General features: G+C 40.7%; 1 protein-coding gene across 3 annotated transcripts; it reads left to right on the forward strand.

The window, feature by feature from the left end:
• Nucleotides 1–45: 45 nt before the first annotated feature.
• Nucleotides 46–27,767, forward strand: BPGM (bisphosphoglycerate mutase). 3 transcript variants are annotated; one of them, XM_057504780.1, is made up of 5 exons: nt 75–163; nt 11,656–11,806; nt 13,039–13,700; nt 13,926–14,009; nt 26,813–27,767. In XM_057504780.1, exons 3-5 carry the CDS (start codon nt 13,100–13,102, stop codon nt 26,989–26,991), a joined length of 864 nt encoding a protein of 287 aa, XP_057360763.1. In that variant the 5' UTR covers nt 75–163; nt 11,656–11,806; nt 13,039–13,099; the 3' UTR covers nt 26,992–27,767. The 3 variants fall into 3 exon arrangements, with proteins under 3 accessions (XP_036761468.2, XP_036761469.1, XP_057360763.1); XM_036905573.2 differs by lacking the exon at nt 11,656–11,806 and having other exon boundaries at nt 46–178; XM_036905574.2 differs by lacking the exons at nt 11,656–11,806; nt 13,926–14,009 and having other exon boundaries at nt 48–178.

Consider the following 27,767-nt stretch of genomic DNA (forward strand, 5'->3'; position numbering starts at 1 on the left):
AGGGCGGGGCCGTGGGTGAGTGACAGCTCGGCCCTCTAATAGGCAGAGCGCTAGGCCCTGCCCCTTCTGGCTCTCGGGATAGAAAAGAGTGTTGATGCCGGCGGCTAGGATGAGTCTTAGGAGTCGGTGGCGGTTCCGTGCCTGCGAGAAGCGGCTGCTGCTAGTGGCCTCTTTGCAGGTGAGTGGTCTTGTTTTGGAGTATTGGTGTTGCGCACGTTTTCATTTGTAGGTGATTTTCGAGTGCAAGAAGGCCAGCGCTTTCCTCCCCCGGGTCGGTCTTCGTGGGAATCTGGGGCTCGTTCACTCGCGCACCCCTCAAGCTGCGACTCTCACTCACCCCCAGGTCCCTCTCGGCCGACCCTTCCTCAGAATAGGGGACCTGTCAGCTGAAAGGAGGACTCCACTTCCGTAGTGGTGCCGTGACGGCCAGGCTACACAGGAGCTGAAAGGGTGATGAATTCATCTCTTCGGGACCCCCGAGGCACGGGGGGCAGAGCTCAATGTGTTTTCAGGGCCCTGCCACTATATTTAGGGCGATAGCAGAACTGGCCCTGGAAGTCTAAGTAGATAGAGAAAACTTGAACGCCATGAAAGGAGAAAAAGCTGAATATATGCAGTGGTTTCATGCAACGCGCAAATCTGGAGCTAATCCCCAGGTTTAGAGCAGGTTCTTAGAACCACTAAAAATGAAAAAGTAAGTGTATTTCTCCTCCTCTCAGAGGGATGGGGGCTGTATTACTAGAGAAAGGCAACAGAAATGCATGATGGAAGTAAAGCTCACAGTTACGTTTGAAGGGTAATTGGTTGTTAGCAAATTTACTGTAGCTCCCCTTCTCCTACTGCCTCCCTTCCAAATTATGGAGAATTTACAATTTGTGAATGGTACCAGACTGTTAACTGACTGAACGGGACTTTTGGCGGGGAAATCAAATGCTGTCTTCCACCAGTAGCTCCTAAGGTTTTCGTATAATGAAAGCAGAACACATGTTAATTTGTCTCTTACTTTAAAATTGTTTCCCTTGAGGCTAGGGACTAGGTTTTATCAGTCTTTGTATTCCTGTAGTACCTCACAAACCACAGTTGCTCCTCAAATGGTGGGAGACTTTAGAGAAGCATAATTCCAACAAATGCTGTAGTGGAAGCTTTCAGTTGGAAGTCAAGACACCTAGGTGTTAGGCTTGAAGCTATTGCTATTTGTGTGATCTTAAATCATTTCAACTCTCTGACTCTTAAGTTGTGCATCTTTAAAAAGTGCATGTTGCATTAGATTATTTCTGAGGTCTTTGCCTATGTTAAAAATCTGTTTTAAAATGGAGATGATTAGACATTTTGCAGAGTAAGTATATAAGCAAAAGCTCATGCAGTAAGTTCTGTACCAGTCTGTTAGCAATTGAACGTTCCCAGCTGCCAGGGTCTTACCTGTTCTTTTGTGTCCATATTTAAACCAAATAAAACCAAATGGGTAACTGTAGAAAATGTGGTCATTGTATTCAGTGACCATTGTACAGAACTATAATGTGGCAGAAAATGGCATCCTTTATACCATCACTCAGAGGCAACTATTATTAGTGTTTGGATAGGTCTTTCAGTCTCTCTTCCTCTTTTGCCTTCTACAGTTGGTTGAGATTATGTGGCACATTTCATTTTAAATAATGACTGATACATCTAAAGTCAGCCATGCCTTCATCTGGTGCCCAGAGAACAGGGGACACACGAATGTTTAAACTGACAAGATTCTTGAACATCCTTGGAATGAAATCTGGTGAGGGGATGTTTATATGGGGAAGTAGGACTAAAAATATTAACAACAAACCCCTTTCACCAAACCTTGGCTGCAAATATGGAAAAAAACATACTTTATAGAATGTCAGTTAAATATTTACACTTCACTAAAGCATTTGGTTTGTTGAATATTGCTTAGAATTTGGTATACTTCTTAGAATTTGGTGTACTTCTAACACTGCATGTTACCACTAATTCCCCATACGAGAGCGCACTGCACACTTCTGATCGCATTCCTCCTTCTCTCTTCATCCCCACCTGCATTTTACTTTAGTCCCAGCTTTTGCTTCCACTCATACCATCACAAGACAGGACCACTTTCAGGGGCTGTGCCAGTCGTCATGTTAGTAAAAGTCTGTCCAAAATGTCTCTCACTCTTTGGTAGAGTGTGCCACCATAATCTCATTTAGTCCTCCTAATAGCCCGTTGAGAATAGTAATCTCATTCTCTTCATCTTTATGGGTAAGGAACCTGAGGTCCAGAGAATTTAAATAACTTCGTCAAGATTACATTGTCAGTAAATAGCAGAGCTGGGACTACTGTCCAAGTTTCTTCAATTGGCACTTTTGTGGTTTGGTGGAAACCGTTTGTGTTGACAAGAGCTACTTAAACCCTAGAGAATAAGTAATCAGAGATGGGAAGGAGGTGTCCTGAATGGGTGTTGTGCATATCAGTGATGCCATGCAGGCTGGAACAAGCAACATGCCCCAGGCAAACACACATCTCATTACATGCATATGGCTCCTCCCTGTCAATAGGGGTCTACCTGCTGTGGTTTGTTACCCTTGTAACAGGTGATCAGGAGGGGCTGTGAGTGAAGTTGGAGAATGACAGGGTAATAGGGCCTAGAGAACACTTGGAAGTGAGAGCATTCACTCCTGGTAAAGAGGTGTTCTTATATAGCAAATATAAATTGAAAAGTTACTGTAAACCTTTAGGAAAAGTAGTAGGTGATGGAACACTAGATACCTTTAAATACAATCATATTGAACTTTTAATACTGAGCTTTATTTTCAGGAAGGCATATTTTGTTAAGAATCTAAGGAACTGAGCTCCAGATCTCATTTCCCTTAAGAACTGTTCCTTTTTAATTTCTCAGAAATATGGTTAACCCCCCTTTTTTCTATCCTCAAATATAGCCAGCTTATCTTCTCTAGAGTCAGATTCCTAATGCCAAGGAGGTTGAGAGTTGTTCAAACCTCTGCAGTGAGAATCTGGACCAGGGAAAGGAATCTGAGTAATCTAGGGTAATATTTGAATAATTAATATTTAAGAGTAAGCTTGGATCAAAGCAACTCTGGCTCTGTACCCCTTATTTTATATTACTTCAACATTACATCATCGATCATATTTATTACCCCATTTTTGGAAACAGAAAACAAAGTTTTAAGGCTGATCTTTATCCTGTAATTTTCCCCACCTCTTTCTGAGTTGTCTTACTAGAGTATTCCTACTTTTCAAAGTCCTGAGGAAGGGAGGAAGCAATGTCCTAGGAGGATTCGTTTGGAAGACAGGATGAGCCTCAGTTGTGGTGTGTGTGTCAGGGGAAGAGGTGTGTGAAATTATACTGTTTAACGAGGGACAGGAATCGGAGGCAGCAGCAAGATTATGCTACATTTGTTAAAACTACCTAGAGATTCTGACAATACTGTAGAAGTAACCTTAGTAAATGTAGTGCCTTGTATATACACCAGTTCCCTATCTGCCTACCCTCCCTGCTTTGCCAAAAGGATGATAATCTTGGAAACATAACTTCAACTTTATGGTGGAATTTATGGAAAGAATATTTTTTACTCTATAGCCAGTTTAGGTGAAGTTTCTTTATATGTAGCAAAAGGTCTTTGAAAATAGGTCACCTGCAAAGTGTGTTCCCTTTGAATCACCTATTATTTTTTATTGCCAAGGCAATTGCATAGCACCTGAGCAAGTGTACTATAAATTCACCTGAAGTGTGAGCCACTGTGACAATTTATGAAGATGTCTAAAAGAAGCAACGCATGTCAAGATGATAGATTATATTTTTGTAGTTGCTTAGCACGATGAATAATTTTCTTCCTATAGTTTTGTCTTGAACCTATTATTAAATAATTCAACTAAGCAAAAGTACACTACTCATTGATTTAAATGTGCTCGGTATTGTTCTTCTGTGAGGGCTAAAAACAATTATGAATGGGATTCCATTAGTGAAGGTATTTGCAGTTCTAGCCAACAATAAAATCAGGTGATTTAATAATGTTGGGATTATTGCATGACAGGGTGGCTAAAGGTTCAGAATACTGATGTGGTTAGTAGATCTGAGTATGAGACCCAGCTACGCCAGGGACTGGTAAACTAAGGCCTCCCAGCCCACTACCTATTTTTGAACAGCGCATAAGCTCTGAATGATTTTTTACATTTTCAACCGTTGAAATCAAAGAATAGCAATATTTCGTGTGCATGAAAATTATATGAAATTCTAGTTTCAGAGTCCATATATAAAGTTTTATTAAAACACAGTCTTATTTATTCATTTGTGTATTGTCTGTGGCTACTTTCAGCTATAATGGCAGAATTGAGTAATTGCAACAGAGACCACATAGCCCACAAAGCCTAAAATTTTACTGTTTGGCCTTTTACAGAAAGAGTTGCCCAACGCCTGAGCTAAGCTGCAGTGTCTTTCATACCATCTCCTTTGTCCCATTTCAGCAGACAGTATTCTGGTCCAAGCCTTTGTTATATGTTACCAGAATTACTGCAAAAGCTCTCAAGTATTCATACCCCTGTTCTTGCTGATCTCTGTATTTGTAAGTGCTGTCTAGAATACATGTTAGGAAACCTTTAATGATGCCTCAGTATTTATAGAAGAACCTACATTCTTTGACACAAGGGGCCTTCTGGGGCCACTATTCAGTCTTATCTTTCTAGGCTAGTCTCCTCCTGCTTCTTTGTTATACCCTAACTTAGGCTGATCACATAATCTAAATGGGCCACTCACATGTGAAAGGGGCCCTGTAATAATTACGTTGGGAAAGCAGGCCCAAAGCAAGACTGTTCTAGGCAAAGCAGGACATCAGGGCACCCTGACTATGCTCCGGCCAGTCTGAGTGGCTCACCATTCTCCTGGTCCCTTGCCTCTACTCACTGTTCCCTTAGGCTAACGTACCTTTTCTTTTTCTGTAAATCTAAATCTTAAACATCTTTCCAAATCCAGCTTAAATAGTGCCATGTGCATGAAGCCTTACTCACAAATAATCTCTCCTTTTCCATCTCCCCTATGAATGAAATGCTTTCTCATGGTGTGGATTACTTTCTGCTTTTGTTACACACACACAGACACACACACACACACACTTCACCTTTCCCCTACCAGTTCCTTGAAGACATAATCCATGTTGGAGTTTATACTCCTCACAGAGCTAGCATTATGCCATGCTCAAAGAGGGTTTGTAACACATGTTTGAAGAATGAGTTAATTGACCAGACTGGGGAGACTGATGAATCCTTGGGGCTATCAGTTTATAAGTCATCCATTTTAGTGTGGTTAAGGTAGTGAGAAAGGTTGTGTTTCCCAGAACTGAACCATGGGTGCCAATGTGGCAGTGTAGCAAGGTGGTTCAAGGCATAAAGGTTTGGGGTCCAGCCTGCCTGAGATTGAACTCCAGCTCTGCTAGTTACTGTCTGGGTCCCCTTGGGCAAGTTAACCTTTCCTCCTAAGGTTTTGCATCTATCAAGTGGGAACAGTTATAGAACCTTCTCCTTTGAAGGTGGTTGAGGATTCAGATAGTCCCAAGCACATGGTGAGTGCTTTATGAATGTTCGCTGCTGTGACATCCTATGCTGTGTTCATCATCATAGTTACTGGTGGGTAGGAAAGTGCAGAGACTCAAGATCAGGGCATGACAATAGAATCATTGGGGGAAATGCAGCACTGAAATCTTAGAAGAATTATTTTTTCCCTTGATAGAAGTAGTCAAAGCACTGTGAGTCTGGAGAGATGGTCTCCACTTAGTGAGAAATAACTAATCGGCTGTCTTTCAAGAGACTGTTTCAGTGGAGTGGGCAAGGCACAAGTTAGGTGTCAGAGGACTGAAAAAGTGATGGCCAGAAGGCAGGGAAAACAGCAAAGAGGAAGGAGCGGGAAGAGGGGACACAGTCATATAAAAGACACGTTTGTTCAGTAAATTTTTTCTTCGAACCATACATACTTTAAAAAGGAAGGAACTCTGGGGTTTGATAAATCAGTGACCTGCATGGCCCTTTTTTGGTATCAAGTAAGTCAATGACTAAAATTAGTTCTTAAACAAGTGCCGGCAACCCTTGCCAAGGGATAAATGAGAAACCTTAAGAACCAACTCCAGGGTGAGGAGCTGTAACAAAATCAACACAAAAAACAAAGCTTAGTTTTTAAACAGAAGAGTTTTTAACTTGAGGGTGGGAATTATATACTCTTAGTATGGTACCTCTTTGTAAGTTTGGGTGACTATTGCCCGACTTGACTTTGCACCTTGAGGTTTTCCTCAAGAGCAGTCATAAGCCGAGAGCTCCCCCCTGACATTTACCTTGCTTATGTACACTTGTGACAAGGCCACCTGGCTTGGAAAGACAAGCTGTGACTACGGATGCTCCTGTAAAGTGAAGCCAGATGAGCCTAGACCTCAGCTGAGACCCTAGAGTCTTCACTGGTGAGGCGGAAAGAGCAGAGGAGGCAGAAGACCTGGAGTCCGGGTCCGGTTTGCACTTGCTGGCTGTTAAGTTTTTGAACAAGTCAATCTGAGTCTTTTTTCTCTGTGGAGATTGCAGCCATTCTTGGACATACTAAACTGTAAAGGATATGAAAAGAAAATGGATGATTATTCTCGGCTCTGGCTTTGCCAGTGAATACACCAGGATTCTTAAGTTGAAGCTTCCTAACGTCCCAGGCCTGCCAACGGAAGTGTTGGCGGACACTGTTTTTACTCTGGCAGTTTTGCCACTAGAACTGGCCTGGCTTAGCCTCTTCAACATGCTCTTGATTCAGTCAGCACACCTGCCCACCAAGTACCTAGTGTACGCCAAGCGACTGTTAGGATCTGGGGATAGGGCAGTGGGCACAAGACACCCTGACGCAGCAAGCCGTCTAACACGGAACAGGTGGCCCATCACAACGGGCCCCACGCAGGCCTGACCATTTCCCATGGGCGAGGAGGCAAGGCAGAGAAGCCCACCTCCAGCAGACGTTCTGAAAACACCATGCTCAAACCAGCATCCCCTGCCTGCTTGTTAGAAGTACAGATGCTCAGGCCCCCCCAGACCTACTCAGTCAGGCTCTGGAATGGGGCCCAGCAATCTGTTTTAACCTCTTCTCCTGGTGTTTCTGATGCATGTGAAAGTTTGAGAAGCACTGGCCTAGAGGAACTAACTTTCAGCTGATCTGCACTGATGCGTTCAGCAGCCACTGGTCACATGTGGCTGTTGAGCCCTTGAAATGTGACTAGTCCAAATTGAGATGTGCTTTAAGTATAAAATACCATGTTTCAAAGACTTGCTATGAAAAATAAAATATAAAATAGCTCATTGAGAATTTTAGATAGATCATGTATTGGATGATAATATTTTGCAACTGTAAGCTTAATACAATATACTATTAGAATTAACTTCATTTATTTCTTTATACTTGTTAATATGGCTTTTAGAAAATTTAAATTATCTATGTGGCTTGGATTATACTTTGGTTGGTCACAGTTGATTTAAAGGGTGACTAGAGGTCACCTACAGCAGGGGGGTACTGATGTGACAGTGGAGGGAGGATGTAATGAGCCCAGGGGGCCTGTGTAGGGTACAGTATGAGCAGAGGTCCTGCGGCAAGAAAGAACATTGGTGTACTTGAGGAAATAAAAGCAAAGCAAAGCCTTGCAGGTCACATTAAAGATTATGAACTCTATCCTAAGACCAACAGGAAGCAATTGATGGTTTTAAATAGGGTGCTAAATTTTCAGGAAGTTTGCAGCTAGTAAACGGGGGCAAAAGAGCTACAACTGACTAAAGCAAGACTCAGAATCCGAGCTCCGCCATCCCTAAAAGGGGGCGGGGTGGAGGCCTTTGAGAGGGAGCAGGACCCTGCCCATCACCTGCCCATTCACGAATACTCCTCACAAAACAGACGCAGACCCACGGGAGAGGTGGTTTGCCTTTCAGTTCATTTGAACTTGTTTCAAGCTCAGAGGTGGAGGAGGCATTCCCGGAAGAGTCCAAAGGTGAGCAAGTGGGTGTTGGATTACAGAGCTTGGACTTTGCAGGGCATTTGCAAAGGGTTTGGTGAGGAGGGTCAGGTCCTAGAAACCCGGCATACATGGGGACTGGAGGATCTGTCCGTTGAAGGAATGTATTGGGTGATAGCAGAAAAAATCTGAGATGAGAACCTGGAGGCTTGGGGTGTCACCATCTCCTGGGGGATGGTGGCCTCCCCATTCATCTGTGGCCTAGAGGAGAGCCACCTTTAAAACACAGGCTACATGGGAATGAAGGAGATATCTAAGCTGGCCTGTGCATACAGTAAAACAACAAATTTGACTGGATCTATACTGTTGGAACTCAACCAAGAATTAGGAGAAGTGCAAATTGTAGCGCTCCAAAATCTTACAACTACAGACTATTTACTGTTAAAAGAACATATGGGATGTGAACAGTGCCCAGGAATGGGTTGTTTTAATTTGTCTGATTTTTCTCAGACTATTCAAATTCAGTTAGATAATAACCATCATATCATTGATAAGTTTTCACAAATGCCTAGGGTGCCTAACTGGTTTTCTTGGTTTCACTGGAGATGGCTGGTAATTACAGGTATGCTTTGGTTATGTAACTATACTCCTATTATGTTAATGTGTGTGTGCAATTTAAGTAGTAGCTTAAAATCTATACATGCTGAAGTTACTCTACAAGAAGATATGTCAAAGAAATAATCAATCTTCCCATGTTTTCTCCCGCCTGCTACTTCTATAGCTTTTCTTCTTCCTTCCTAATTACAACGAATTCTTAAATAGAATTCGTGCCTCATATCAAATTTACCGAGTATCATAACTCCTCCAAGTGGTAAAGATACCTCAAGACAAATGCTGGGCATAGAAGCCACAGGGCATAAATATGCAAAGAAATAAAAAGCTAACCATTTCAAACAATAAGGCTTCTCTCTCACTTACCAACTTAACATTTCCCTGTATGGCCCCGGAAGATGACTGGTTAGCCAGAGACGGGTAAGATTCCTCAAGGGAGGAACAACCTAAGACAGGCACAGTCGCAGGGGGGTCATCAGGTGAGAAATTGGGGATCAACAGAGGTGAGGCTTAGAACCTCACCCTCCCTGTTCTGAGAGAAATCTTCTGCATATGTGGATGTTTTATTGCCCTTGTCTAGCTTGGATTAACACATAGTCTACGGGCACACACCTGATCATCTACATTTGCTCTCTTACAACACTAAACTATGTTTTCTACCTTTATGTTGTATCTACCTACCACTTCAGCATTTTATTAAAAATAATAAAGAGAGAAATGTGGTATCCACATATAAATCAAGTATAAAAATCAAATGTGTATTCATATTTGAACTGACTGTTTATAGTTCATAATGCATGAGCAAAACTAAAAGTTTCTGTGATGACTGCCCTTGTACTGTTCACCATGTAACTTAGTCACTATGTAAGAATTTGTTCTCCATGTAAGAACTTGTTCGTTATGCTTCAGAAGATTGGAGACTGATGAAAATTAGGCTTGGGGTGGATTAATGATTCTGCATTGAGCATTGACTCCCCTATACAGAATTTTATTGTTGTTAACAACCATTTGATCAATAAATATGAGAGATGCCCTAACAACAACAACCAAGAAAAAGTACACACTTCCAATTGTAAAATAAATAAGTAACCGGGATGTAATGTATAACATAAGGAATATAGTCAAAATATTGTAACAACTTGGTATGGTGATAGCTGGTACTTAGAATTATCATGTATATAAATGTTGAATCACTGTGTTGTACACCTGAAACTAATGTAATGTAATACTGTGTGTCAACTACCCTTCAATAAAAAATAATTATCTAAAAAAAAAAAAAAAAAAAAAAACACAGGCTACACACTAGCAACTCAGTCTAGCCTGCAGACATGTTTTAAAAAAATGTGTTCAGATTGGTCACCAATATTTCTATTAGATGTCTCATAAAAATGTGCATTTCCAGGGATTTTGAAAATTGGAAGATCTAGGAACCTCAGTTTCTCAGTCTCGCAGAGAAATGGGCTGGAGCTAAGTTGTAGCTACTCCTTTTATTTTTCTATGAACTTTCAGGAGCTGAAATATGAAATGGTCATTTTAATTTTTTTTAAATAGGTACTTATTTACTCTAAAAACAAAACCGAGTCCATAGGTTCTTTATGGTCTGACTCTAAGTCTTGCATTCTCTCTAGTCTTTGATTTCAGCAGTCCCATCTTTTCTTTGTTCTCCAGAGAAGTTCTCTAAGAAATATACCATTAGTTCAGTGAGTTCAGGTTATGCTATAGCTTCATCCGCTTACATGAGAGTTGGATCCATCAGAGAAGCATGCCTGTTGCCTGCATTTCATCCATCCCACCACCCCTGTAGCCTAGAGTCACTGCCTTTCACACATCTGTGTGGCCACTAGGACAGGAGTTTGCAGCCCCTAGCTTAAACTTTACATGAAACTGACTACAGTGTTATGTGTTTATTGGTAAACACTTGGTATGCCAACTCCCACAATGATTAAAATCTTAAAGACTGCAAAATTTAAACCTCAATAGCTCTTTGTAAATATTCAGCAGTTAATTAAATGGGAACAATCAGTTGAGAGCAGCAAGGAAGAGGGAAGTGACTTTTGTTTACCTGAGACAGATCACTACCTTGGCACCTCCTCCTCTGTTCACCCACTGTGCACCGGAGTGGGGGGATGGCTGTGTAACCGTATGGCCTTTGTGGCCGTAGTGCTATTTCTCTGCTCCAGTATTTATATTTGGTGGGGAGGGGGGCACAGAAATTGTTTTATTTCTTAAAGTGAGCAAATATGGCAGATAGAAATGCTGCAGAGCTTGGTGGCAGGTACCCGGGTGTTCATGATTATTGCCCTGTGTTTGTTCTCTCAATGTAGTTCATAGTCAGAAGATGATGGGGACATACTACTGCCCACAGAAGCTGTCCATCATATCTACCCTTTTTCCTTTGAAGGGAGAATGGCTTCATTAACATAATGAGGCTTCTTGCTTGACAAGAAAGTAAGGGTTGAGGTAGAGGAACAGTTGATAGCTTCTCTTTTCTCCATCCCCTTCCTCCTCTGCTACCGGAAAAGAAAGCAAATGGTACCAAGGGGTGGATCCACCGCTTGGTGGGTCAGGGCTCTTAAAGAAACAGTATGAAGATATCTTTCTTTTGCAGATCACACACACCCCCAAGTTAACACACACACACACACACACACACGTTAATTCATTATTTGGTCTCTCCCTGCACCTTAGAAGGAGTTTGTTCAGAGGGGCCCTAAAGCTTGAGCTTTCTTAGTTCATGATAATGCCACCTCTGGGTCCAGTAACCACCAAGCAAAACACCGCCCAGATGTTTGTCTTCTCAGTCTGTGTCCTGCTGCCACCCTGATGCCCTCTGGGCTTGGGATAGAAGCATCATTCTCCCTCTGGAAATTTTGAGCTCTGTGCCTTCAGCTGAGCCCTGAGCCCAGGCTTTTTCAGCAACCTGATGTTCCCTGCTCCACATGCATGAACGCATCAAACCCGATGCCCAGTGAAAAGGGATTCATAAACCATCTGTGGTAGCCTCGCCACTGCCTGAAAATCACCTCAGTCTGCTTCCTCCCTCAGACCTTCTGCAGTCCACTGAAATATGAAGCTTTATTTTAAGGACTTTTTCTTCCTTCAGAATCTCTAGGAATTTCTAAAGAAAGGAAGAAACTAGATCATTTGTCACTGATCGTTATGTAACTGTGATTGAATCACAGTTTAAGTGCAACAACAAATCTCCAGTGAATGGAAGTTGCCAAGAATGGCAGAAGGTCAGGCCCCAATGTTCATAGAATATGTTCATAAAATCTTTACTCCCCAGTGTGGCAAACTCTGGGGTGGAGGTGGAGAGCGCTGGGCATGTCAATCCAGCAGCATTTGTCAGTGTAGATGCGTGCGCTGCAAGGAGAGCAGAGGCGGGCTGATGCAGCCAGGGCTGCAGGTTCTCTGGGAGACAGAGAGGGACCCACAAGTTTTGGGGTCAGCAGGTTAGCTTCGGGATTTCAGAATCACTTTCGGGCTGCCCGTACTTTACTAGATTCTTCACTAGAATCCTGGGGTTCTTTAAAGAAACAATACAAAAATATCTTTTGTTTACTAATACTTGACTGGATCCTCGTCCCACTGAGGTGTGCCAGTGCATGTAGGAGACCTGAAGGGTTGGGGAGGCGGAGATAGGGCCCCTTATCAGTGTGCTTCTGCGCACTCCCACAGACCTGCGCTGGCCGTTTGTTTCAACAGGCAGCGTCTTTCAGCTGCCTGCATTTGATAGCTTGTTTGCTTCTGGATTTATTCCTGCCACAAGTTCAGTCTTGAGGCAGGTAAGAGATTACTTAGGTTGAGTGCCATACTTGGTGTTAATGTCTCTTTAAGTCACTTGTACTGTTGTTTGGATGTTGAACCTTACATTTTCTTGTATGTGGTGTAGTGTAGCTTGGGACGTTGAAGAGCTCATTGCCACCAATCAGTGATTGACATGTCAGGTAAATGTAGTGGTTCACTGAATTAACATGTTTAATAACTTCTTCAGTAAGGTGTGACTGGTAAATAAATATTTTTTTTCCATCAGAGGAAAATCAAAGTGAGAAGGATGTCTTCAATCTAACGTCAGCTGCTAGGAGCTGGGAGTTCCCAGCTACTAGTCATCCTTTTAGACATCTACGGTACAGTCTATTACTCCCTCTCTTCTGTAAGCATAAATTGCCTTTTTATCTGGCGGAAATGCAGCATGCCATTAGCATGGATTGTTTTGTTATTTTACATCTTACAATTAACATACTATCCAGCCATCAGAAAATTTAAGTCAGCTAGGTTTCCTGTAATTATCTGTAGACTAGGCCTGTATGTACCTTCCTGTATGAGTTGCTGGATGTCTGATGTCAAAACTGTTCAAGGAGTTATTCCAGTTTATTTTAGAAACTGGCTGTTGTGAAGTTGTGCTTCCATCCCCAGGTAGTCGTTGATTGAAGAAAGTAACTTACACTCTTTGTTTCTTCCCTTTCAGATGTGTTGCTTTCATTGAATATTGGTCCATTTGAAAGCACTAGGCAAGCTCAGCCATCAGCATGTCCAAGTACAAACTGATTATGTTAAGACATGGAGAGGGTGCTTGGAATAAAGAGAATCGTTTTTGTAGCTGGGTGGATCAGAAACTTAATAATGAAGGAATGGAGGAAGCTCGGAACTGTGGGAAGCAACTCAAAGCACTAAACTTTGAGTTTGATCTTGTATTTACATCCGTCCTTAATCGGTCCATCCACACAGCCTGGCTGATCCTGGAAGAGCTGGGGCAGGAGTGGGTTCCTGTAGAAAGCTCGTGGCGTCTGAATGAGCGTCACTATGGAGCTCTGATTGGTCTCAACAGAGAAAAAATGGCTTTGAATCATGGTGAAGAACAAGTGAAGCTCTGGAGAAGAAGCTACAGTGTGACCCCACCACCCATTGAGGAGTCTCATCCTTACTACCACGAAATCTACAATGACCGGAGGTATAAAGTATGCGATGTACCTGTGGATCAGCTGCCACGATCTGAAAGCTTAAAGGATGTTCTAGAGAGACTCCTTCCCTTTTGGAATGAAAGGATTGCTCCTGAAGTATTAAGTGGCAAAACCATTTTGATATCTGCTCATGGAAATAGCAGTAGGGCACTCCTGAAACATCTGGAAGGTACCGTTTTATGCTACTACTTATTAGAGGTTGCTAAGTGTTTACAGTGGGCCTTCATCTGGAAAGGATGTGGTTTCTTTGCTAAGCTAGTAATGTACAATTTACAGAATAGACTGCCCTTTCCTATTCCCTTTTATCGTTACAGTCTTTTAAGAATCAGTTTTTTCTATAAGTCAAAAATTCTGTGCCTTTTGCATTCATATTATCTAATGCACTGCTTCTCAGACTTTAGCAAGCATCAGGAGCGCCTGGAGGGAGAGCTTGGTCTACCGGAGTGCCGGCCCTGCCCTCAGGTTTCTGAATCAGTAGGTGGGTACCAGGTGTGGCCCGAGCGTGTGCATTTCCAAGAAGTTCCCAAGTGACCCGTACTGCTGCTTGGGGTTCTCCACTTGGAGAACCTCTGGTCTGAATAATTGTGTGGCTGTTGGAGTAAGTTGAAAGGAAGCTGGGGAGGGAAGCATTTTCTGTAGAAATGGTATTCAAAGTAAATTTGTTTCTTTGAGTCTTTCAAGATAAGTAAAATTACCCAGACTTCAGTTTTGCTCACACTTTTTCATCTTTAAACAACCATTGCTCTGTTTTCGTACCTAGGTTTCCTGAGCCATTTTTTTGTTCCAGTCCTCTTTTTTCAAACCAGGCTTAGTCATTGATTGGGAGAAAGTTCCGGGCAAGGGAAATAAAAGGATCGCTTATTGGAGATGATCAGTAGCTTCAATTTTAACTACTTGAGGTTGCATTCTAAATGTATCCTATAATGTGCTCTACTGTTACCTTCCTTTTAAGTAACAGGAACTAAATGAACTTTTGAGGACTTGAGCTCACCAGTTTTGGTCATCAGTGATCGCCTTCAGGGGATTTCTCATTCCCTTTTCTCCCTCCACTGAATAATCCTCAACATTTGTGCTTTTGAGTGAATCTGCTCTGGTGTTTTCCTGCCTCTTGTCACTGTCAGCAGTTAGCTACGCTTACTAGAGAGCATTTCTCCAACATTCTAATTCCATCCTGCTTTACTATTGTATATGAGGCTGTGAAAAATGAAAAGGTTGACATTGTAGGTGAAATAAATGAAGGTAGGTTACTGGTAACAGAATTAAGTGATCTTTATGAGATTTTATTGAAAACTTTTTACATGTCTTTTACCCCTAATTTTTATAACATGCCCACAAGCCATTAGTTGTGCAGAGATCTAAAATCTACAGACTTTATTGGCTATTAAACACTTTATTGGCTAGACATGGCACTTGATGTGTGTGTGTGTGTGTGTGTGTGTCTTATTTACTCAACTATATAAAGGGTTCTATTCTTTGTTCAGAAGAGTCCAAAATTTGGCTAAATGATATATAGCTTCATCATGACTGGATTATAGTCATTTATTGTTTGAAGAAGAGTCGAAGCTCCTCTTAGGATGACAGCAAACTGAGATTCAGAAATTCAGAATTTCTGTCAGAAAATGTATCCTGTCCCATCCGGATTCCTTTTCAGCAGAGATGCAACTTAGATCTCTGCAGCCAGGCTACCTTCCCGAAAGAAAATGCCGTTATCTCCTTTAGGATCCTCTTTCCTTCCCTGTCTTAGCTAGGAAATCCTCCCTTTCAAGACAATTTCCTGCTGGTTAGTACCATTTACTGTTGGCCTGTCTTCAGGTTTAGATTTCTCTGAGATTATCCTGCAGCCCCCACCACAGCTCTCAGTCTAAATACCCCCTTCACTTGTGCATCCATGTGTTAACTCTCTGTCATTGTGTTTTTTTGAATGAAATAGGAAAGTTTAACAAATGGTGTTAAAGAAGATTGACATTGCAATAGGGATGGAGGGAAAAAATTACCTGTGGAGAGCAAGGTTATACATAGACAGCTTATTTTCTATATTTGAGGGAGGTTTTGACACCATTAATAATTAATAAAACAATGAAATGGTACAGCTGCTTTGGAAAACAATTTGGCTGCTCCTCAATGGGTTAAACATAAAGTTACCATATGATCCAGCAGTTCCACTCCTAGGTATATACTTATGTTAATTTCCTAGTGCTACAGTAACAAAGTACCAAAAAGTGGGTGGCTTTAAGCAACAGATATTTATTTTCTCACAGTTTGAGAGTGCTGAAAGTCCTAAATCAAAGTATGGGCAGCGTCATGCTCTCTCTAACAGCTCTAGAAGAGAATCTTTTCCTGTCTCTTCTAGTTCCTGATATTTGCTGGAAATCTGGTGTCTGTGGTTTATAGATGCAACAGTGCAGCCCTCCAACTTCACTTGGTGTTCTCCCTATGTGTGTCTCTGTTTCTTGTCCAAATTTACCCTCTTTATAAGGACACCAATAATATTGGACTAGGGCCTATCTCAGTGACCTCATTTATACTTGATTACCTCTATAAAGACTGTTTCCAAATAAGGTCACATTCTGAGGGACTGGAGGTTAGGATTTCAACATACCTTTTTAGAGGGATACAGTTTAACCCATAACAATACCTAAGAGTAATGAAAACATACCCACACAAAAACATGTACACAAACCTTCATAGCAGTACTATTCACATGGCTAAAGTTAGAAGCAACTCAAATGCCCATCAACAAGTGACTGAGTAAGTTACATGTGGGATATCCATATAATGGAATATTATTCATCAATAAAGAAAATGAAGTACTGATAAATGCTACAACATGGGTGAATCTTGAAATCATTGTTATATGAAAGAAGCTAGATACAAAGGATGACATATTGTAAGATTCCATTTATATGAAATGTCCAAAATAGGCATGTCTATACAGATAGAAAGTAGATTATTTGTTTCCTAGGACTGGAGTGTAGATGTAGCGGGTTGGAATGAAGGGTGACTGCTAATAGGTACAGGGCTTTGTTGGGGGTGATGCAGATGTTCTAGAATTGACTGGTGAGGTCACACAGTTCTGAGTATACTAAAAATCGTTGAATTAGGCACTTTAAGTGGGTGAAATGTGTGGTATGTGAATCATCTCATTAAAGTTGCTAACATAATTTAATAAGTGGGATTGCAAGATTAAAGGATTTGATGTCCAGCCTAGAATACATCAGGGTAGGTCAAATGCATGGAAGTGATAACAAAGTAGACATGGTATATACATGCGGGTGGAGTGTAGAATGAGGAAAAGAATTAAAATGCAGTTTTGAGCACGGGCAGGCATGGATTTACAGGAATTGCTGAGAATTTAGCAGGCATTAGTCCTCAAGCTTCACTGAACCTTTCTTCTGAAAGTCCTTTTTATAAAGTTGCATGTGTGGAACTAAATTATCTTTCAGAGATTATTGAAATTGAAGCAACTTTAAATTATAATTCCTATCCCTATCACTATAAAGAGACTTTATAGAAAATGTTTTTATTTTGGGGACAATTGATTTAAAACAGGTATTCATGGTGGAAGAGGTAAATTGTTTGAAGAGACTTGAGTAAGAAGTATGTGAGAGTAGAAAAAGGTGTAGTGTTGCCAGATGTCTGCAGGATTGCAGAGGGAGGGAGACGGAATGGAAATGGTACAGTTGGTGACCAGGGAGGATGACATACATTCAGGGGGAAAAAATTGGCAGAAAAGCCAAAAGAGACACAAGCCCAAAGCTGGGCAAACAGATGGAGTGGATGTGAGGATTGGGATTCATCCATAGGAAGACTAAGGGTGGCTCACCCACCCTGGGTAGAACAACTTTGTTCCTTTTTGGCCTATAGTACCCTCTGGTGGAAACTACTGCTAAGTCTCATGGAGTTCTTTGATGTTGCTCTGATTTCCCGCGGTGACTTGCATGCCTAAAATGGAAGATATGCACGAAATAGACTGGACTAGATAGGATCCCTTCATAAATTAGTTATCAGCTCCTGTTTTAGGAGTCCTCTAGATGTTGGTCTCCACTAATAGAATTTCTTTTTGCAGTGTACATTGAAAAGTAATATCCAAGTAGTCTGTCATAGCTCTAAGAATTATGCTAAGTGACCTTTCCACAATCAGAAGAAATAGTGTGTGTTATTTCTTCCATGTCATTTCTGTTAGTTTAGTAAGATTCCAGCCCTTTAAAAATTTATTCTAGTTGTATATGCTCACCAAAATAGGAATATCAGCATTTGTCCTCTTGTCTTCTTATCTAACTTTCAAGAGGTCAAGTTGTAGGGCTTCCTGTGGACTTGATAAGTTCCCCACCTAAAAGAAAACATCCCACTGAATTTGGATGCTAACTTTTCAAGACTCCAGAAATTAAATAGATTTTAGGGACAAAATTAAAATTTTTGTTTTATAAGAACTACTTCTCAATTTATTTGTGTGTATATGTGTTTATTGTGCTAAAAGCATACATTAAAATTTACCATCTTAATTGCCAATTTATTTTTACTGTATAAAGTTATATGACTGTACACCCCCATTAAATATAGGGTCTTTAAAGAGGTAATTAAGGTAAAATGAGACCATTAGGGTGGCCCTAATCCAGTATGATTGGTGTCCTTATAAGAAGAGGAAATTGGACATGAATACACACAGGGAAGACCATGTGCAGACACGGAGAGATGACAGCCATCTATAAACCAAGGAGGTCATGGGAGAAAAAAGGACCCCTTGGTATCTCCAGAAATGTGAGAAAATAAATCTGTGGTTGTTTTTTTTTCTTAAAACAAAACAACAATAGGAAACTGTGCATTGTGTGATTCCATTTATATGTCATTCCAGAAAGGGCAGACTGTCCAGTCAGAAAACAGGTCCATGGAGAAAGGGTAGGCTGCAAAGGGCACAAGGACATTTTGAGGGATGACAAGGACTATTCTTTACACGAAAAGGGTGAATTTTACTGTATGTAAATTATACCTCAATTTTAAAAGGCCAGCTTCTATCCGGTGAAATGATCACTGCCTTAATGGGGATCTTGCCTTTTGTATCACAAAATAATAGACAAGATTAGTTTGATTGTCAGTCAGTACGATTAGATGAAGTTTGGTATGTACACCTACCTTTGCCTTTGAAAACTAGCCTGGAGGGTTCTGCTTTCTCAAGACTTCAGGAGCTACTGGTGCTGACTTTATTTGGCACCTAAGCCATCAACAATATAGGCAACTACCTTTTAAGTCCTTCTTCTTAAATTACAGATAATCTGCTAGATCATCAAGTTTTATATTTAGAGGTTGTGAGCTCCTCCAGTAAAGGTTTATCTGTCCCAGAACTGTTTCTGCTCATTCGCCACCAAATTCTATAGCCTTAAACTGGGTTCTTCCATCTGTCTTTTTTTCCTGAAAAGCAGCCCTCACAACTGTCTAGCCTAAGAGTAGGTCAGCAGGGATCCCTGGGGGCAGCACAGGAGAGCGGGACAGTGAGAGGAAGTGCTGCTAACTCAGAGCAGGGAATAACTCTTGTACAAGAATCTCAGACCCAGGAACCACATGTCAGTGCTCAGGATGGGCTTCTTGCCTCATCAGGATGGCCTCTACCCTGTCAAATTCCTTATGTATATAATAGCTCTGCTTTTAAATTGTACATTATTTTGGGATTGCTTTACTTTTAACTTGATAGTAGTTCTTAATACTTTCAGAAGAAAGGTGAACATAAAATACACATATGAAATGTTACATGATAAGATTCCTACTTCAGGGACCACTTTACCTATTTTTAGCAGCATGAACAATTACCTGTGCTATAAAGTCCAGGTGAAAGCAGGGCCCTCCTCTGCTTGGTACAGACACGCCACTCTCAAAGCACCACCATGATAACTCCCAATGCAGCCCTAGTACCTAAGTGTCCTGTTCTGTAGCATTCCAGACAGGCGTGTGTTTCTTTCTCTGTGGTTGGCCCAGTCACTTCCTGTTTGTTTCCTGCCAGCCCACGTGGAAGGGAAAGCTGAGTGGCTGAGTGCTGAGCTGAAGCCCTGGAGTGGTGTACATCTTGCTAGCACAAGTGGATTGTTTAGTCTGGGTTCAAGCACGGGACCAGGCAGGTTTAAGTTTAGAATAAGAGTGGCATGCAAGAGACTCGTGAAGGACAGACTTGACCCCTAAAGAATTGTGTGCAGCTGCACACGTCACAAGGCGAAGGAGTGGTGAGGTGAAATTAGAGAATCGGGGAGGAGAGGTCAGCTGGGACGAGCCGTGGGGACGCAGACTGAGGAGTCAGTCACCTTTGGCATTTTGGTGTGATATTTTCAGAAGCAGCAACTTCAGGCCTCTTATTTGGAGCAAACTTGTCTAGTGGTGTGGCTAAGCTTTCTCTTATAATTGATTTATAAAAACTTTTATTTTTAAAAGGCGTAGGCTGTTTTAGCTATAAAAGCAAGTGTAGAATGGATTCTTCTCTTTGCTTTATTCTGAATTAGAGGTTTTTACTCTCTCACCATGTTACAATAGTCACATAACCCACTTCTGCTTGTTAAGTTGTACATACAATAGCGGTCAAACCTTAGAGTTCTAATTAAAAATAGGCGGATCATCTATGAGATTCAGAATCTCTTCTGTCCACTCCTATTTTGGCAATGGGGTATTTAGATACAAATCGCCCATCAGTGGGAGTTGAGTTATAATCTACTTGATTAAGAAAGGGAAATGGGGCCTGGTGGCACCTCACAGTTGAATGAGTTGATCAAAGCTGTTGCCCTCTTTCTACTCCCCAAAAATATGCACTATAGAATTGGGGTTTCCTTTTGTCCTGTAACAGATCTATCTCTCTGGATATCTTTTCTCCCTGTTTCCTGAAATTTAAAGGTCTTGAGCACTTTGAAAAAAACCAAAGAAAAAACATAGAAACAAATTCAATTTGAATTGTTTACTTTTTATCACTAAGGGAAAACCACCTTTTGTTCAAGGCTGAGAAACTTTTCAACCCTTTCTTTTTTCTTGGTAAGGTAATAAAGGGAACACAATCTATAATCAAGGCTTCAACAGTAAAACACTAGATTTAATTTGAAAGCCCAGAGAGGTCAGATTCCTTCATTTCAGCCGTGTGCCAAGGGTCTGTTAAATCAGGTACTGTTCCTGGTACAGGGATACTTTTGAGGAGCTTACATCTCCATTTTTTAATCTCTTTCTAAAACTTGGCCAATACTGTACCTCTGAGAAAGTCCTCAAAGTGCTTTATGTATTAGAGTTTTTAGCTAGTGTTTTATTCCTTATAGCCTTTATTTATATGTAAGAAGTAGATTCATATTACACATACAGTTGTAATAATGGATCCTGTAGCTAAGTAATTTCTGGATCCTAGCAGCCAACACCTGATAGCGTTCCTTACATTTGAATAAATGTACTAACTTCTTGCAGTGTGTAAGGCACTACTCTGAGAGCATGGGTGGTACAGGGATGAATAAACCATGGTCCCAGTTCTCAAGGAGCGTATAATCCTGGTGGGAGAAGTGAACATATGCACAGCTACCTCTAACAGAAGGCGAGGTGTGGGGGCTGTAGTGTATGTACAGTGATCTTAGTGTATGTATGTACAGTGTCTGTGGTTCCTGTTCCTGCTACAGTGGCTTGTGGGGGGAGAGCTCAGAGGGGTAGATTTGACTTTCTGAAGCTAGTCCTGTATGCAGAAATTGAAGTTGTTTGAATTTCTCCCCATACTGGCCTTGAGTTACCTCCTTAAGATCACTCCCAAACTTTTGTTAATTCTTACTTGAAATATCCCATTCATTCCAGTTGATTGCAGTTAATTCCTAGATGCTCCTACATGAAGATTCAAAAATTAAAGACAATGTTTGGGGGTTCATGAAGCGGGTAACTACAGATGGGGAGTGCTGGAGAGGGGTAGATGCAGGGTGAAACTCTGGGATGTTTCTCTTTGGAACATTCCTCAATGCTGTAAAGAAAATCTGAGCCAGTTATCAGACAGATGTGACAGCTCGTTTTAACTGTCATATGATGTTAATGAATTTGTAATGTGATATTACATAATACTGATTCCGTTTGGCTTAATCCAGTGCAGAGGCATTGTTCTAGCCTTAGGAATTCTGCTTGCTTAGCTTTCTTAGGACAAAGAATGTGGCTTAAGCCCAAATTGAGTAATGAGTAATGGCTTTGCTGTGGTTTTTTCCTGATTTGCTATTTTAAAATTTCAGTCACTTAAGTCTCTGGACTGATTATTAACCAGTCTAAGTATTTTAAATATTTGTTAGTAATTAGTTTGCTGTATGAATGGCTTGAGTGGTCATTAAAGTGGAATGTTAACTTTATTTATTGGAAACATTTCTATTTTTGTTGAGCTCTCCCTTTGTAGGTGAAATATTACATCGCTTTGGTGGCTTTTGTTTAGTTGGCTTTTGATTTGGTCCCACACAAAAGTGAGTTATTATCTAAGTCATAGACATGAGCTTGAGATTGGTACTATTAGAGAGAGGAGCTATTAGATCTGAGGTTACTTCTGAGACCGTGGTCAAACAAGTGAGTCCCATGTGTGCCTCTGGCCCCTTGCTGAAGACCTAGAACTCGTTTCTAAGGTCACTGACTGCAACCCCTAAACCTGGCCCATCATTATCCAGTGTGTTGGCTATTTTGAGGGTATCAGAAAAATCCACTCATGCCCTCTACCAGTTCTGAAAACACGAGAACCCTGGGTGCTGTTGTTTAGTTAGTACCCAGTTCTTCACAGAGGTGGAGCTTGCATGCAAACATTCTCCTCTCTCCTTATATTTTGGTAGAAATAACCATAGACAAGTCACATGACCAGAGTTGAAGTCCTGGGATTTGGGAATTAAGAAACCAGGACCAATTTTACTGCCTTAACAGTCTTGTGATTTGAGCAGTTTTATTTAACTTCTCTGGATCTGTTTAGTATTTTCTTAACTGCTTTATTAAGATATAATTTATCTACCTTACAGTTTACCCATTCAAAGTGTACAGGGCTAGCAGGAGAGCAAACTCGGAAGGGTTAAGGCATAAGCACTAAGACGTAAGTGCTAAAGCCTTTATCTGGGCCAACGTAAGTTATCTATTTACCTATACAAACTACCCCACAGTCTATATCTGAAAAAATTGGGCAAAAAAAGAGAGAGAGAGAGGGAGATCAGCATGCATGACACACTTCATGGTAGTCTTTTTGCAGCTATTCCTGGCTTGTGCTTGGGAAAGACTTTGTTTTTCAGCTTATTTCAGTTTTCCTTGACCTCTACTTTCTTAATGGCCGTTTAGGTAGCATCTTAGTCACCCAGGAACTGGTGGGGCCAACAGCACGCAGGTTCTCGTCCAGTTCCAGGAGAAGGGGGACTCCAGTAGGAAGAGTAGTGTTATAGGCCATTTGTACGACTTTCTTGGAGACGTATCCATTCAGATCTCTTACTCATTTAAAAATTTAGTTGTTTGTCTTTTTATTACTGAAGTATAATAGTTATCTATATACTCTATATACAAGTCCTTTATCAGGTACTTGAATTATAAAACTTTTCTTCCTTTCTGTGGGCTGTCTTTTCACTTTCTTGATGGTGTCCTTTGGAACCCAAACATCTAGAAATTTTATATTCCCAGTTTATTTATTTTTTCTTTTATTACTTTTGTGTCAGATGTAATATGGTGTCGTATGTAAGAAACCATTGCCTAATTCAAGGTAATGAAGATTTTACTCTTAAGCGCTCTTCTGTGAGTTTTATAGTTTTAGTTCTTACATCTAAGGCTTTGTCCCATTTGAGTTCATCTTTAGATATGATAAGAGGTAGGTCCTACCTCATTGTTTAGTGTCTGAATATACAATTGTCCAAACACCATTTGTTGTAAAGATTATTCTTTCTTCATTTAATCATGTTAGCATATTTGCTGAAAATCAATTTAAAAATATGAGGGTTTATTTTGAACTTTCATTTCTATTCCATTGATCTGTATGTCTATTCTTAAATAAGTACCTTATACCACATGCGAGTACCACACTATTGTGGTAACTGCTTTATGGTAAGTTTTAAAATCATTAAGTGTGAGTCTCTCAACTTTGTTCTTCATCTTCAAGGTTATTTGACTATTATGAGTGCTGTGAATTTCCATATGAATTTTAAGATCAGTTTGTCAATTTATACAAAAATGTCATCTGAGATTTTGATAGATATGATGTTGAATTTGTATGTTCATTTGGGGAATGGTGACATCTTAATAATATTAAATCTTCCAGTCCATGAACATGGGATGTCTTTCCATATATTTAAGTCTTCTTTAATTTCTTTCAACAGTGTTCTGTAGTATTCAGAGTATAAGTTTTGTACTTCCTGGGTTCAATTTATTCCTATGTATGTTATTCTTTTTGTATTCTATTGTGAATGAAATTGCTTTCTTAATTTCATTTTTAGATTACTCCTTGCCACTGTATAGAAATGCAATTGATTTTTGTGCATTGATCTTGTATCCTGCAACCTTGCAGGATATTGATTTATTAGTTCTAACAGATTTTTAGTGGTATTGTGTTATCTGAAAACAGAGATAGTTTTGCTTCATCCTTTCTAATTGGATGCCTTTTATTTCTTGTCTAGTTGCCCTGGCTGGAACCTCCAGGGCAATGTTTAATAAAAGTGGAATGTTTAGTCATTTTCAAATAAAGCCCTAGGTCCAAAAACTTTCATAAAGGCTAATAGTTGGTGACATTCATTGTAAAGGCACACAGTCTATAAGCAGTGAACCCAAGATGTTGATAGATGTGTACACTCAGAGTTCTTATTTCTCCTGGTAAACATTAATCAAACATGGTCATTTTTGCTAAACAGTCATCTCCTAAAAAATTGATTTTGCAGTGAAAATTTAGATTAATTGGAGAAATCTGTAAAATCCCTCTTTCTCTCCAATTCAATGAGCAGTATGCTCACAGACTGTGGGAACAGATAAAAAATTCCTTGCATGATAAATGAATATAAATAGTCAGTGTCCCCATTTTTCTCATGCCTCTAAAGTACCTCTGCTTTTCTTAACCATTCAGAGTAAGATAAAAGAATTTGGTGCCAGAAGATGCAATCCTCCTTCACTTTACAAATGAAGAAATAGTTCAGTGGATGTAAGGTCCTGGCCAAGGCCTTAGATGTCCTTCCCTAGAGTACTGTAGACAAAATAGGCCCTCAATTACTGGTTAGTTAAGTGAGTTAGGCCTGGGGGCCTCCAGAGCTCCCTGCGTTTGGGTGAGAACTTGCTGGGTTCTAAAGCCTCAGTGGTCATCTGGCTTTAAACCAAGTGCTGTTGAATTGCCCACCAGCTGTCTCTACGGGACACATAAGGCAGCTGTTGTGTAGCCAGCTGACCGATCTGACCCGATGGAGCCAGAGGGCTCTTTGAATCCAAGCAGTTCTCCCAGCAAATGGATGCCTGTCTGGTCTGGAATTATGTGCTCTTGTCAGGTTCAGTTGCAAATGGCAATCTTGTGTAGGATCGCAGTGGGGGGACAGAGAATTGGCAAAGGAAAGTAGTATTTTAGTAGCCTATGCTTTAAATCTTCTGTCTAGAAGAGAATGCCTAGTAGGGAAAGAAGAAACATTCATTGTATTAGACTCTTAATGTATGTTCTCTCTAGGTCCATTCCTCCTACCCCAACACCTTTTGTAATGGTGATAGAGGGATAGTGTTTTTCTTGTTAAAAAGTTGACAGAAGTAATAGAGAGGTTATTTGCCTAAAGTTAGATAGTTAGCATATTGAGGGGATGCTGGCAGAGGAGGAGGTGGGCAGTGTACTTGGAAGAGACATTGGCTTCCAAGTTAGGATTCCTTCCATTGTTTCATAGCTGTTTGAGCATGTACAGTTTGTGTGCAAGAGTTCTTAGGCAGCTCTTCTGGGCCTAGATATGAAATTCTAATAAGAACCATTCCAACAGTAGGGATCTAGTGCTATGATTGTGTAACTCTTGGCTGTTTCTCAGTGGTTAATTAAAATAACAAAGTGCATTGAAAATTAACTACTAACTTACTCTGTCATTGTCACCTTCTAAGTAAAGAGAACCCTTAGACTATCCCCAGAACTTGCTCCGCCTCGATCCTTTCTACTAATACAGGACAGAAGCATATGGTTAGAATTTGAAATCTATGTGATAAAGGTGTGTTTTTGAAGTAGATAATGTGAATGTTTTCAGTTGCCTTTTAATTTGCTTAATTTCATCTCTTTTCTCCTTCCTTCTCTTTGCCCCTTTTGAGCTCCGAGGAACTTGAGAGACATTATATTGTACAGTAGTCATAGACACTGGGTTTGAATCCAGGCTCTGCCATTTACTATCTCTGTGATCTTGAGTGATTTATAGAACTTCTCTGTGCCAGAACTTGTTACATGGAAAAATAAGTGCTTATATGCTTGAAGGATGGTAGTGATGATTTAGAGAGTTAATTCATATAAAGTGTTTAGAAGAGTACATGGATGTAGAATGAACTCAGCAAGTATCAGCTGTTCATTGTTAAAAGAAGTCATAATGATAAAAATATATCACTACCACTGCTATTACTACTCTCGCTCTAACACCAGATTTTCTGGTCAGAGTTGAACTATTACCTGTAATTCAGCTTATTTAAAAAGGAGTTGAAAGTGACTTGTCCATTACACATACCTGTCCCCTCCTAGCACTGGGATGTTAAGGGACCGTAGGAGAATGAAGCCTGTTCACAAGGCATGCCTTCAAGTCCTTTCCCAATTCCCTGTGATTGTGCTTCCCAAGCATCTGAGGAAGTGTTCCTCTTTGGATTTAGTCCAGGACGTTCCAAGTTCACTCAGTGTTGGAAAACCAACCTCATTCTAATCAACTGAACTAGATTCAGAGATCAATTTTAGACAGACTGGGCACACCATATAAAAGGAGAAAAACAGAAAACCCTCCTGCTTCACTTTCAGAGTTTTCAAGATTAAGTGATTCCTGTGAAAAACCTAATAGAAAGTAATAGAAATAAAGGCATGGAGAGAATAATTTTTGTTCCTTTAAGATTTAGATAGCAAACAAGCCAGGAACTGGTTTCCCCAAAAGGTATCTATTGTCCTACAATTGGATGTGATACAAATTTCTAAGCTTTTAAAAAATTTCTGGGAAGTCCTTGGCTTCTAGGAACTAAAGTGGGAATCCCTCCCAGGACCTGGCATGGCTCCAGCCCTGCAGTTAGTACGGAACTAAGTACATGTGCAGCTGGACAACTGAGCAGCACTTCCTCCTGGGCTGTCTTTAATGCCTTGTCCCTTCCTCTCCTAATCTACAGGTATCTCAGATGAAGACATTATCAACATCACGCTTCCCACTGGAGTCCCCATTCTCCTGGAACTGGATGAAAACCTGCACGCAGCTGGGCCTCACCAGTTCCTGGGTGACCAAGAGGCTGTCCAAGCAGCCATTAGGAAAGTAGAGGATCAAGGGAAAGTGAAACGAGCTGAAAAATAAAGTCTACCCTAAGTGCTGGCCAGGAATAGCCAAAAAAGGAGTGCCATGCAGTGCGTTATGGGTGCTGATCTCATTGTCTCTCTCTTTTTTTTCCTGATTTTTCCAGAGCTAGGTCGTGAGGTAGAGTTTATATAGGTAATTAGGTAACTCATGTTGGCCCAGATAAAGGCTTTCGGATGCCTGAGCACTTATGTCATAAGCTTTATGAGTTAGCTGTCCTGCTAGCCCCTTTTGAATTAGTCACTTAACAAATAACCAGTGGGGCTGAATCAAGGTCTTAAGTTTCTGGGATGAGAGAGTAACAAGTAGAGGTGAAGTTTCAGGTATTCCTCATTCATTAAATCATTACTGAGTCATCCTTGACAAGCACTACTTACCCCAACAAGTAGTTCACTGTTATATTTACTAAAATTTTCTGGGATAATAGTAAGATATATTAGGTAATACACTCTACTTCAGTATTTATTACTAGTCTTTTCCTCTAGGAAAAGGGATGCTTTGGTAGGTGAAGAGCAGAGACCTGTAGACTGGGAATGTCACAGGTGGGTTCCTCCAAAAACCTGAAGACAAACAGCAAGGCCCTTTGCCTTGTCTGTAGTCCAGAGACCTCCTCTGTGTGACATTTGGTAGGACTTCTCTTTGGCTTCTAGAATTAGCAGCATACAGGCAATCATAGCTGTTTGTGTTCTTTTGTTATTGTTGTTTGTGAACTTTAATCTTGGGTACTTAAAGTTGGTTTAAAAATAAAGTTCTCTGATGGAAAATGATGTCCCAAA

The sequence above is a fragment of the Manis pentadactyla genome, chromosome 7 (genome assembly GCF_030020395.1).
Source record: "Manis pentadactyla isolate mManPen7 chromosome 7, mManPen7.hap1, whole genome shotgun sequence".
NCBI lineage: Eukaryota > Metazoa > Chordata > Mammalia > Pholidota > Manidae > Manis > Manis pentadactyla.

Bases quoted from the DNA above. Each gene is read 5' to 3' on its own strand.
- BPGM (XM_036905573.2), top strand. From the start codon at position 13,100: ATGTCCAAGTACAAACTGATTATGTTAAGACATGGAGAGGGTGCTTGG. The intron at 13,701-13,925 runs GTACCGTTTTAT...ACTGCTTCTCAG, and splicing joins ACTCCTGAAACATCTGGAAG to ACTTTAGCAAGCATCAGGAG. The intron at 14,010-26,812 runs GTGGGTACCAGG...CCTAATCTACAG, and splicing joins TCAGGTTTCTGAATCAGTAG to GTATCTCAGATGAAGACATT.